Below are 13,036 nucleotides of genomic sequence, written 5' to 3'. Positions count from 1 at the left end.
TCAACGCCTCGCTCTTTACGCTAAAGTTTGACTCTTTCTCTTAACTCTGCTTTTTAAAACAGTAGAAAACTTTAGCGTAAAGAGCGGGGCGTTGATGAGGAGGCAGCCCCTGTCATATACGAAGTAATTTCTGTTCGTTTTAAGTTTTAATGTCGCTCCTTACTTTCAGCTAAAAAAAACTTGTTTTTTTCATTTAATTTCTGGACGTTTTTGAATTAATGCATGTTTTGATCTTGGCTCTCCGCATATAAATAATTAGAAAAAAATTTGCATATTAAATAATTGCAATTAATTGGAAGATTTTGAGAAAAAAGAAGCGAAGGAGGAGGCCTAGTTGCCCTCCAAGTTTTTGATTACTTAAAAAAGCAACTAGAACTTTTCATTTTTTACAAACGTTTTCATTGGTAAAAAATATGCCTAACTTACGAATTAACTTACGCAACGAACTTCTATATTCGTATATTTTTATTGCGTATATGAGGGGGTTTAACCCTCGTCGATACCTCGCTCTTTACACTAAAGCTTAGATTGTGTCCCAATTCCTTAAGAATGACCTCTGAATCACAAAGGCCGTAGAATAATATGCAGTATGAGTTTAGTATCTGAACAGTATGAGTTTAGTATCTGAACTTAGTATGAGTTTAGTATCTGAACTAAAAGGAACTAGCTTATGAACCTAATCGGATTACTTTTTGTACTGTATTGTGTTAGATTGCGCAATTAACTTGCGGACTTAATTGTGAGGGATTACTCACTTCATACAAAGTAAGTTATTATTAGTGTATAATTGAATATATTGGTGTTATCGCTGATTAAGAACTGTGATTAAGACTGATTAACAGTTTGTGAATCTGCAGTGTCTCGTCGGAATAAATGACGGGAAAAAAGCCCCTAAGGCTACCACCCGAGAAGGATACTCCCACTGAAACCCTTAGCCAGTCGCCATTCCAACCTACCTATAAAACTCTTCCTAGAACCCCCTTCCCCCCCCCCCCCAAACTACGCGATCCAAAACAGTTAGCCACTTGTCAGGAATTCAGGCCTTAGCCGAAACTAACTCTAATGAAAGAGGTGAGACGCCTGGCAAAAATAGGAAAAAGGATGAAACTCGTTTACCAACTATAGTGCAATCCTTCTCTTCAAGTGTCCCAGAAACTAGTGCTAACGATCACCCCAATTATTATACTGTCTCAATCAAGAAAACCAATGACCAACGCTTTTCAAAAGATCGAATAATGCAAACTAGGAAAGCTGTCTTTCTGATCACCAAGGTAAATTTTGAGCTTGTTTTCAAGCAGGAAGTCTATTGATATTTACTTTACGTCTTCTCAGGCGGCAGACCATGTCCTGTCAAAATCCAAAGAAATAATTCTTGATGGCTCAAAAATTTTAGCCACAAAAAAAGATGTGGAAAAGTTACACAAGTATGTGATGTATGGTGTTGATACCAGTGTAAAAGTGGAGGAAATACAAACTGAACTAACAGATTCTTCAGGCCTTCTCATCAATCCTTCAACTGCTATAAGGCTAAGTTTAAACAAAGAACGTTTTCTTCACCCTAGCCGCTCAATCCTCATTTCCTGCAAAGCTGAGCTAAGTGGAGAAATATTCTTGTACGGATGTCCCTTTTTTACAAGATTTATAAGCCCAAGCCCCTAGAATGCTCCACTTGTCTGGCCCACGGCCACGGCAAAAAACACTACAAACAGTCCCATCCGTCTTGCCTTAAGTGTGGGAAAACAGGCCACGCAATTAGTGAATGCCCTGAGTCAGACCCATTCTGCAGAAATTGTAACCGCAAGGGACACACAGCCCTCCAAAAACAATCTTGCCCAGCTCACCAAAAGCGAGTTGTAATCCTTAGAACATCTGATGAAATGAACCTACCCTAATCAGTTGCAGCTGCAAGAATCCCTTGGCATCCCACACCCCATCGACCCAGTAGAAGCCAAGCAACGATTTCTGTAGTAGATGCAAAGACAGTATCATTTCCAAAAGAGACAAATAATGTTCATACTCAAGGTTCTAGTCAGTCCCCCGATCCCTTACCTAAGTTTACTTCAACATCCTGCCCTCCAAAAGATTCATCTAAAAGTAGCCAAGAATGGCAAAGGCTTGCAACTTATCTCACAGTCAGTCACTTAATTGAGGTTAGTAATGAAGCTGAGGAAACAAAAAATATTATCAAGAAGAAAGCTATCATTAAACTCCTAGATGATGACATATTAGAAACGGCTATGGCTCAATTATCCTCCATGAAAAAGGACATAGATTCCACATCAAAGCTATTTAAGCCTGTAGACTCAACTGCAAATCAAATTAATGCAGGCTCTGAAATTGCCACAACCCCCAAGACGGTAGTCGATGCCACTGCCCTAGTCAAAGGCAAGAAATCTAAGAAAAAAACGGCAAACTTTCCATCCCAGTCCAAAATTACCACCAATGATATTTCGTCGGCTGAAGAAGATTTCCAATATTTTAATCAAGGAGATGATGAAACTCAGACCACAATGGATGTTTAAAAGTGTACTGTACAAGATTTTACGTTTCTCACGAATTTATCACTGTGTAATAATGTTGTTTTAAACTATTACGATGACAAAAATAATTTGCCCACCGGCCCCTTAGCTAGCCCCGATAGCCCTTTAAACCAAATTAACTGTGAATATCTCGACACTTTTGATTTTGTGAAAAATGTGAAACCTAAGCTAATGGAAGAGACCAAACTTAATGTAATTTGCTTTAACATCAGAAGTATACGGTATAAGTGGGCTAATTTTAAAGACTTAATTTTAATTAATGGTTACTGCCCTTTCGACGTAATTGGAATAACGGAAATGTGGCTTTCAGAAAATGATGATAAGAATGAATTTTCCCTCCCTGGATTTCAAGCTATTCATATTGAAAGAAAATTAACCAAGTCCTCTGGCGGCATTTCTCTTTACATCCGGTCAAGTCTGAAATTCACTAGGCTATTAGACTGTGAATCCTTTCTTTGTAATGACCCCTTTCTTTTGTAATCTGTTTGATGATTTTTCTAGTTTTATTAATTTACCACAAAAGAAGGCAATAGTTTTTGGGGACTTCAATTGTAATTTACTAAATGTTAGTAATAATAATGATTGTGATACCTTCTTTGAAACATTCACCTTAAGTGGTCTCCTTCCCATAATCCTTTTTCCTACTACAGTTGATCCTGTGAGGGCTACAGCTACTGTAATTGACAACATTTTTGTATCCACTTCCCTAGGAAACCACCTGTCCTCCAAAAGAATATTTTCTGACCTGTCAGAACACTTTCCAATCTATCTCTCCCTACCCTCCCTACTCAACCCTTTAGAACTAATACCCCTAAGTACAATAGAATATATAATACTGTGAATATGAACAGGTTCACGGATCGTTTGAAATCCTTCGACTGGTCCAAGGCTCAGCCACAAATGGTTTTACACAGGGACTGAGTGAGCTTATCAGTTCAACCTTTCCAGTTCGTAAATCAAACCGAAAAACTACCCATATACAACCCTGGATGTCTAATAGCCTGATAATCTCTTCATACCGAAATAATGACCTATATAAGTTAGCTTGCAAAACCAGTAACGTTACTGACCTGACTAATTATAAAAAATGCTAAAACTTATATACCAAACTTGTCCGGGAAGCAAAAAAAAATTATTATTAATCAAAAATCTCTCATTACAAAGGGAACTTAATCTTAAGGACATCAGTGGCAGATTAATTGACCCAAGTTCAGTACCGGATGCTTTTGATAATTATTTCACTAATATTCCAAATGCTAACTCCTGTTCCTTCTCCCAGTCAGTACAACCTAGCAAGAATCCTGGATCCATGTTTTCTCTCCAACTGATCGTAAAGAGGTGCTTCAAGTTATCAAATGTCTCTCTAATAGTAGTACACCTGACTTCTTTTGTATAAGTAATAAGCTTCTTAGCAAAGTATCTTCCTATGTTTGTGAACCCATTGTGCACATAGCAAACCTGTCTTATGATCAATGGAGTCTTCCCAGAAATATTTAAATCAGCAATTGTTATCCCGATTCATAAGAAAGGTGATCCGTCTGAGATAAGTAATTATCGTCCAATCTCACTTCTCCCAGTTATATCTAAAGTGCTCGAGAGAATTATATTCCGACGTCTTTCTCCCTTTTTATTTGGGATTCATTCTTCAGATTCGTTGATTTCTCCTCATCAATATGGCTTCCGTTCCAAATTTTCAACTGCTCATGCACTAATAGGCGCCACACAGTTTATACGTTCCCAACTTGACCTTAAAAATACTGTATTGGGCTTATTTCTGGATTTTTCTAAGGCCTTTGATATGGTTGATCACAGTGTTTTATTAAGTAAACTCAACAACTCAGGGATTGGTGGAGTTCCTTTCTCATGGTTTGGCTCTTATCTCTCTGGTAGAGTACAGAGTGTGAGTCTAGGCGGGGTGACTTCACATCCTCTACCTGTCCGGAGGGGCGTCCCACAGGGCTCTGTTCTTGGTCCAATACTTTTTCTCCTTTATATTAATGATTTGGTTACGGACCTTAGTCCATCAGTGCACCCAGTACTTTTTGCTGACGATAGCAACTTTTTCATCACCGGTCCTAATTTACCATCCGTCGTCGCCTCTACTCAAACCCTTCTGAATAGAGTACAGGAGTGGTGTCTAGTTAACTGCATGACCATTAACATCAAGAAAAGTCAGGTTGTATTATTTCGAACCCCTTACAAAAAAAAAATGAAGCTCAGCAAGCACTTGGCCTAAAATATTCTACCAATCTCCTCCCACAGGTCGAAGTTGCTAAGTTTCTTGGTGTCCACATAGACTCCTCCCTATCATTTGCAACAAATGTGTCCTACATCATAGCCATAATTTTGCGACAGGTAAGTATGATTAATCGTGCGAATTATTTTCTTCTGTATCCTTGTCACCATTTATTACTCTTTTATTTACCCATATATCTCATACTGTGGATCTGTTTGGGGCAACACTTTTCCTTCAGTTACCAATAAATTAAAATCTGCCGAAAACCGTGCCATCAAAGCAGTTTTTCGGCTGCCCCGACTATATCCCACCCAGGACTTGTACTCCGATTTTGGTATTATTCCTTTTGAACAAATCATCAAAAATTAAATCTATACCTTGCATACTCCGCTCACCATAAAAATCTTCCTCCTCAATTATTATCTTATTTTAATATTAATAATTCTGAAGGCCTCTGTCTCCGTTCATCCAACCGTTCCTTCATTGTCCCTAAGTGTGTCTCTAGTTCCGCCCAGCGATCCCCCATTTATAAATCTATACTTCAATGGAATATAATACCCTCCAGTGTCGAGCTATCCACAAGTTTTCGCACGCTGTATAACAATGTACTAAAATTTTGATATTATAACTCTCTAAATTCTTATTCAATTTCCTTTAATTACCCATGTTTTTTTTGCTTTATTTTTTCTCTTTTCTTCATTTTCAATTTTTTGTGGTTATGGTCCTCAACAAGCTCGCTTCCAGGATCCTTATTATTATTGGTGTTATATTTTTTTTTTTTTTATTTGAATGAATTGAATAAATAGTTGAAATTACTAAAAATACTTTAGCGGAAAGAGTGAGGTATAACGAGGAGATAAACCCCTCATATGCGTAATAATTTTTGTTCGTTTAAAGTTTTAATGCTGCTCCTTACTTTCAGTAGAAACAACTTATCATATTTATTTTTCATTGTTTTTTCAAATAAAGCTAGAAAATCCTGCGCCCCCTTCATTGAAATTCTCTTTTACCATGAGAAGTCTCTCCATGGAAATATCCTCCCACGTAACCCCACCCCCTCAAATCTCCCCCCTAAACCAAAAAAATCCCCCTGAAAACGTCTGTACACTTCCCAGTAACCATTACTATATGTAAACACAGGTCAAAGTTTTCAACTTGCAGCCCCTCCCACGGGGACTGCGGTGGAGTAAGTCGTCCCTAAAGACATAGTTATTAGATTTTCCGACTATGGTGAATAACATGGCTATCTCAGAAGTTTGATCTGGTGACTTTGGGGAAAAAATGAGCGTGGGAGGGGGCCTAGGTGCCCCCGAATTTTTTTGGCCACTTAAAAAGAACACTAGAACTTTTAATTTCCGTTAGAATGAGCCCTCTCGCAAGATTCTAGGACCACTCAGTCGATACGATCACCCCTGGGAAAAAACAAACAAAAAAACAAGAAAACAAATAAACACGCATCCGTGATCTGTCTTCTGGCAAAAAATGCGAAATTCCACATTTTTGTAGATAGGAGCTTGGAACTTCTACAACAAGGTTCTCTGATACGCTGAATCTGATGGTGTGATTTTCGTTAAGATTGTATGACTTTTAGGGGATGTTTCCCCCTATTTTCTAAACTGAGGCAAATTTTCTCAGGCTCGCAACTTTTGATGGGTATAACTGATCTCGATGAAACTTCTTTGATGAAACTTGTATATTTAAAATCAGCATTAAAATGCGATTCTTCTGATGTAACTATTGGTATCAAAATTCCATTTTTTAGTTTCTTTTACTATTGAGCCGGGTCGCTCCTTACTACAGTTCGTTACCACGAACTGTTTGATACGCACGGGTTTCCTTGATAAACCTAAATTTAATTAAATACTTTTTGGCGGTATGCAATATTAGTAAAATCTAACAAAGCCCGAACAAAGTGACTAAAACCTTGTTTCAAACTTGTTTTCAAAAAGAAGCAATCTTCATAATTCCATTTTTTAGAGTTTCTGTTACTATTGAGCCGGGTCGCTCCTTCCTACAGTTCGTTACCACGAACTGTTTGATACGCACGGATTCCCTTGATAAACCTAAATTTAATTAAATACTTTTTGGCGGTATGCAATATTAGTAAAATCTAACAAAGCCCGCACAAAGTGAATAAAACCTTGTTTCAAATTTGTTTGCAAAAAGAAGCAATCTTCATAATTAAAAACTTATTAAAACCAATTACAAGAAAATAACTTTCGTCCCAACCCAAACCAGAACAAACGTTCCCAACCACAAATCCACAGCCTCTTGAGGGGGTGCGCGCGCCCCGCTCCCCCTCACTTGGATCCGCCACTGCTATTGAGCCAAGTTGCTCCTTAGTTACAGTCTGTTACCACAAAGAATACAAATCAAGAGTGAATATACAGTTAGAAAAAAGTTGCAGTTGCGAGCACCAAGAGTTTCAGAAGCTTTATTGGGATGAGGAGATTCGCCTAAAGATCTCTATTTGTCTTGTTAGACAGTTAGCTCCGCAAGGAGGCTAGTCTAGAAGGAACAGAACTGCTCATATTTATTAGCTCTGTCACAAGCTCAGCTAATACAACATCAACAATAAAACGAGGGAACAGAAATTGGATTTGAAATGCTGTACCTTAGTAGTTAAGAAATTTCATATCCAGTTCTTTACATAGCTGCCCTAGATATGTCGAAGAGACAAAGTCTTTGTAAAAAGAGAAGTGTCTGAAGAGGAGAATCACCAACGTTGGCGTCTTGGTAGTAAGGCAGCTGTCCCAACACATTCAACTGTCTGCAATACTATTGTTTAAACCAGACATGCTACTACCTTCATTAAAGCTAATTCCAACCAGCTTGTTCGTGTCTAATCCAAACTATAAGCAGAGTTTAATAATCTACTTTGCAAGACCTAGGCCAGTCAAGTCATTTGTACTGTCAAAACGCAAAAAACTCTTCTATTCGATGATCGTCATAAAAACAGACGAATAAAAAAAAACTCTGAGTTTAGAATTTGAGGAAAACAGACCAGTTGGAAAATCAGTAGATTCATTTCATAAAGCTACAAAGGAAATAATCTCTCTCTCTCTCTCTCTCTCTCTCTCTCTCTCTCTCTCTCTCTCTCTCTCTCTCTCTCTCTCTCTCTCTCTCTCTTCATGTTGGCTAACGTAGTTGACAACGTTTATACGCCTACACCCTATAGAAAACTGATCGCAACGAGCGTTAATGCAATAGGGCTAATCTGTTTCATCCTTAATGTTCAATCTTTACCGGGTGTTTAAAAACGTGAAAAAAGGAAAATGATACATAAAGTTGCGATAAAAATGGCCATTCATCAATAATCCCCTTGATTGGATTAATTTTGCAAGGAACGAGATTAGCCAAATAAGTACTACCCTTGACTTAACAACTGGAACGGTAGGAGTCAAAGCACCATCTTCACCAACTGCACGCAATGCTTAAAAAAATAACAAAGAGATTGTGGACAGTTTTGTTTCACCATTAAAATACCTTACAATATATATTGCACGTTTTTTTTTTAATAATAACATTGATTCTTGTCAAGTCAAATACAAGCAACGAAGCTTACGCAGCTTTCAACCTGATCAAATGTAATCACCATAAATATGAAATAAGACTTGTCAGAGACTCGAGCAAAGGGATGGAATTACCGAAAGAATGACAATTCTTGGCTAAGATAGTGAGAAATATCTTAAAAGTGAAGAATCTAGACCTAGACAGATATAAAAGATCTATAAAAAGAGAAATTTTATTGGAGTGCATTACTTCCAAAATATTATCGAACTATCAAACAAAAAATCAAGGGGACTGCTGAGAACAAGACATTAAACTCTTAAAAAAAGTTTATTTGGGAATTTTGGGAGCCCAAGCCCCTTGACTCCCCTATAAGTACTTTCATACCGTATTTCACTATGGTATATCACCATATTCACTACCATATTTGAAAGAATTTAAAAAAATATAAATCTTTAGTTAAGCTTCTCTACAATAGTATCATACATTTAGATCCACAAATGTTTTTCTTTGATTTTCAGAATAAAATGAATTGAAAAATCTTTTTATGACGATGTTAACAAAAGAGTTAATTTAAAAAAAATATGTACGATGAATGCACCATTAATTCATTTTTAGAAAAAGAGGAGAAAAAACCATAGCTAAATTTATCAGCGAATGATATTATAACAAGCCTTTTTAATATATTCAAAAAAAAGAGGAAGAAAGAGAGAAAGAGAAAGAAAAAAGCAATTTACGTACCTTTTAAATTTCCATTTGTACTTGATCGAACTTGAAGTAGTTGAACTAAGGCAGGAAACAGGATTGTCTGTATATTAGCTAGAACCTCGGGTATTTTCACCAGTTTTTCAATTATCTCTTCAATACGGGCAATTATAGTCCGATCTAAAAAGCAAAAAAAGGTTCTATATTTCTTATCCAGTTCAGGCGTATCTATTTTGAGCATTGAAATACACTTGGTTACAGCGTACTCAACTATATAAGCGTAACTTTAACCAAAAGAAATGGTGGTTTCAAGCAGTAAATTGAACCTCTCATTGGCTTGGGTACAGATTTCACTCTCATTTACACCTCGTTACAATACCAGGGAACAAGCTTATCTTGATGAAGTGAATTTTAGACAACTCAATGGTGAACGGCGAATCCCCCCCCCTGTTTTGGAAATGTGTATCCCCCATACCCACATTCAAACAAGAAAAAAAATGTCCTCTTATTTTTCTTGATTTAGCGTTTTTTCCGAAGATAAATAAAGAAAAGTATTTTTTAAACTCTAGGGATGAAATTTCTCCTCCAATTGGCATCCCCAATAAGTGCATAAGCTGAAAAACAGTATCATAATTCTGGGCTCCATATAATAAATGACTTGGGATTCCATAAACGATAAAACTGAAGGTAGCACGAAATAATAATAATGATAGAAAAAAAACTTATGTAAGAATAAACAGTCCCAGGAATATTATGACATGGCTCATTTTGTGTACAAAAATCATAATTTTAGCAATAAACACTCACTCTCTTCTTTGCCTGGTTTTTCAGTAAAAAGAAACAACAAAAAACGAAGGTTGACTAGCTATTCGTTATTCAGGAAACGTTTTAAGTTCTAATCATTATAGGAAATTATTTCTCCTCGTCTTACGTTTTAATATCAGGGGACCGAGCTTTGCTGGGTAAAAACTTCACAAAAAGGCAGTGTCCAGCACGCCCTAACTACCGTTCTTGACTTGGTTCCAAGCAATTCAAAGAAAAAACAAACATAATTTAATAGAAATCAAATTTAAAATAATAACATTTCTACTTGAATATATTCCTAAAATCCCTTTCAAAATTCAATTTAACTGATCTTTCGAGAAAAATAAAGAAAAAAAGTTCATCCAAATTTCCCCTCCCTACGAGATTTTGAATCCATCTCTGGTGAAGACGGAATACAAATCTTCACTAAATGATCATGCCTGAATTCATATTTCAAGTCTTATTCATAGGTCAGGTTAAACTTAACTTGCAAATACCCGTCAGATAAAACAGAAAACAAACCTACAATCGAATTCTTGCTAAGGGAAAAGGAATAATTGAGAAAATTAAAAAGGAAAACTTTTTTTTTCTGTTTTTGACCTGTCCAAATGAAGATCCCTTTCGTTTCCGGAATACTTTCTGTTCATTTTAAGTTTTAATATTACTATTTAATTATTTCTTTTGTTAGTTTAATCAATTATGTGATTTATAAATGTGGACTTTGCTAATAGCTTTCAAAACTAGTTGTGATCTTCAAATAAAGCTTTAAAAATCCACTTTAAAACCAATCTGAAGCTAACTTATGTAGCATCCAAATACAAAAGACAAATCAGCTCCGATGGCTGAAAAGAGTGGTATGTTTTACAAAAGATGTGAGAACTGAAATTTTTATCGGGTTTTATACTTTAATTACGAAGTAGTTGTTTCTAAAAGAAAACTGTTCACTGGCGTATGGAAGACGCGGCAAGGCAGATTAGGGGGTATCAAATATCCCTATTTCAAATATTCCAGGGAGGGAGACGAGAGGACGGGACTTATTTTAAAGAAAGGAAAATTGATGTTCATGGTTCTTATTTTACAAGGATAGAAGAGCCGATGTCACATGCCGAGAAATTACAAATACCAGCAATAAAAAAATGTAGCATGAGACCAAAGAGAAAGAAAGGATGATCAAATGTTTTGCTTTTCAGATTTTCGTGATTGACAGGAACAGTTATTGGTAGTTTCTTAATCATTTTTTTTTATTATTGTTTTTTCGGGTAAGAAGGAAAGCACCTGCTCTTACTACGAGGTCTATCTACAAATTTAAATATTTCAAACGGTTAAATCCAATAAAATGTTAGTTCTGCATGAAACACGAAACTTAGTTTTCAATAGAAAAATACTCCAACAGAAAGTTCTAAATATTTGAAAATTGTAGTAATACTGAGCCTTTTTAACAGTTTTAAATGGTTTCTAAGTTAATTTTCTAAGTTTAAAGAATCGTAACTTTTGAAAAGGAGATTTCCAATACCTCTTCAGGATAAATGTACTTCCCAAAAAACATATAATTTAAAACATAACGTTCAAAAAAATAACACAGACGAGTTTGAAGACGCATCTCAAAATCAGCGTGAATAATCCTTCCCTTATTGGAAATTAGTATAGCTTAAAATGGTAAGAGATAGAGATTAAAACATTTTTTTTCAATTTGGATATCTTGAAACGAAACAGAAAAATTCCTTCTCAAAATACAAAATTCGTATTCGTCCTAAAAAAATACAAAAATTTAACAAACTTAACATTTATAACACGAAAATTAGTGGCCCTTTTGCCCCTCCTCAAGAACAGCTTCTGGTTCCTAGTAGACCCTAAGAACAAAAACAGATTTCCTCACTATGGAGCAAAACTAAAACTAGGTGAAACTGTCCTAGTTTTGGAGTTCAACACCTTAGGGATCGTGTCGGGGTTGCAATGAATAGAGGATTATCCCCCCGGTGGCTTAAGATAGATAATATCCACCTCTTCTAGTCTTCATAAAATAATTCCGTGAGAGTTGATGACGAAATCCTGGCATCCTAATTTTGGGGGATTGTTCATATTTTCGATTTCAATAACTTTTACAATTTTCAATGTGAATCATGGGTTGACAATGGCAGGATCTGGATCTTGCCATCAGTGCATTTACAAGAAGAGATTGTCCAATCTCAGAGGGCACAATCTGCCCTCTGCAAGGAAAGGAGGCCCTTAGATTTGTGCTATTAGGACGTCTAATAGAAGAGCAAGCAGGATTAATCTATATCATGTTGACCGAGATAGGTAGCACCAAAGTCATAAGTCTAAAAGGTCCCAAAAACGAACTTTGAGAGAGGGATATGCTTCCAACATGCTTGTTATCAGAGCGTCTATAAGAAGGGGATTGTAAGATCTGTTTTAACATTTCTATTGAGTTGGAGCTGGTGTTCCCCTTGTGCCTTTTGGGATTCTAGATTTATCCCACCTGTGAGGAAAGAACACAGAAGGTATCTAAATATTCGTCCCCAGGACATCTAAGAGAGGCGGCTGTTAGATCTCAACCGAACCTGGTTAGAACTATACGCTGGTGTCTTTCTTGTACTAAGAACCAATGCTACAAAGGCCTGAATTTGTAATCACGATATCCACCAGAATAGGTTGTCAGGTATCAACATAATCTGGTAGAAAGCAAAAGCCTATTTCTACATTGCACGTTTTTATGATCAAGACCTGATCTGCGGTAGATGTAACCGTTTTCGTAACCTTTAGTTTCCGCAGCAAACACGTCTCGAAGAAAAGGTAGAAAATTTGGAGCGCTTGCTGCAGTGAATGCTTGATCGAGTGCCATGAATCTTGGAAATACTTCTAAGACCAGATGGAGGAATTCCTCTTCGGGATACTGGTTAGGTATACCAACTAGAGTGTTCATTACTGTTGGTAGATATGGCAATATTTCGGCAGTTTGTTTTCTATCTTCAAGGTGTTGACATAGTTCATATAGTGTTCTGAAATAGAGAGATATTACAATAAAATCCTATGAATTATTCGAAAGATAAAGAAATTACAACGAAAATTGTACTGTGCTTGACATTCACTTTTGTGTACATTCCTAAATGTACACAAGTTTCACCTGGCAGGAAGAGGGTTCTAATTACAATGCTATTTTGCACCTCAACCTCAATTATAACCCAATATAATGCTATTTTGGCCTTGTTTGATATGTGACGATTCTGCTTTTTTATTGTTA

General features: G+C 36.4%; 1 protein-coding gene across 2 annotated transcripts in view; it reads right to left on the bottom strand.

Moving 5' to 3' along the window:
* The window catches only part of LOC136035497 (importin-9-like), an 82,823-nt gene extending 70,014 nt beyond the window's left edge, over positions 1–12,809 (bottom strand). The window contains exons 1-2 of one of the 2 annotated variants that reach the window (XM_065717326.1): positions 12,520–12,809; positions 9,028–9,171 (exon numbers count right to left, since the gene is read on the bottom strand). In XM_065717326.1, coding sequence (XP_065573398.1) covers positions 9,028–9,171; positions 12,520–12,718 — 343 coding nt within the window. In that variant the 5' untranslated portion in view covers positions 12,719–12,809. The remainder of the gene's footprint in view (positions 1–9,027; positions 9,172–12,519) is intronic. The other variant, XM_065717327.1, reaches the window with a different exon arrangement.
* Between the last annotated feature and the right edge of the window lie 227 nt (positions 12,810–13,036).

This window comes from Artemia franciscana, chromosome 14, assembly GCF_032884065.1.
Source record: "Artemia franciscana chromosome 14, ASM3288406v1, whole genome shotgun sequence".
Taxonomy (NCBI): domain Eukaryota; kingdom Metazoa; phylum Arthropoda; class Branchiopoda; order Anostraca; family Artemiidae; genus Artemia; species Artemia franciscana.
Note: the sequence above shows the minus strand (reverse complement) of the source record. Positions and strands in the feature narration are given on the sequence as shown.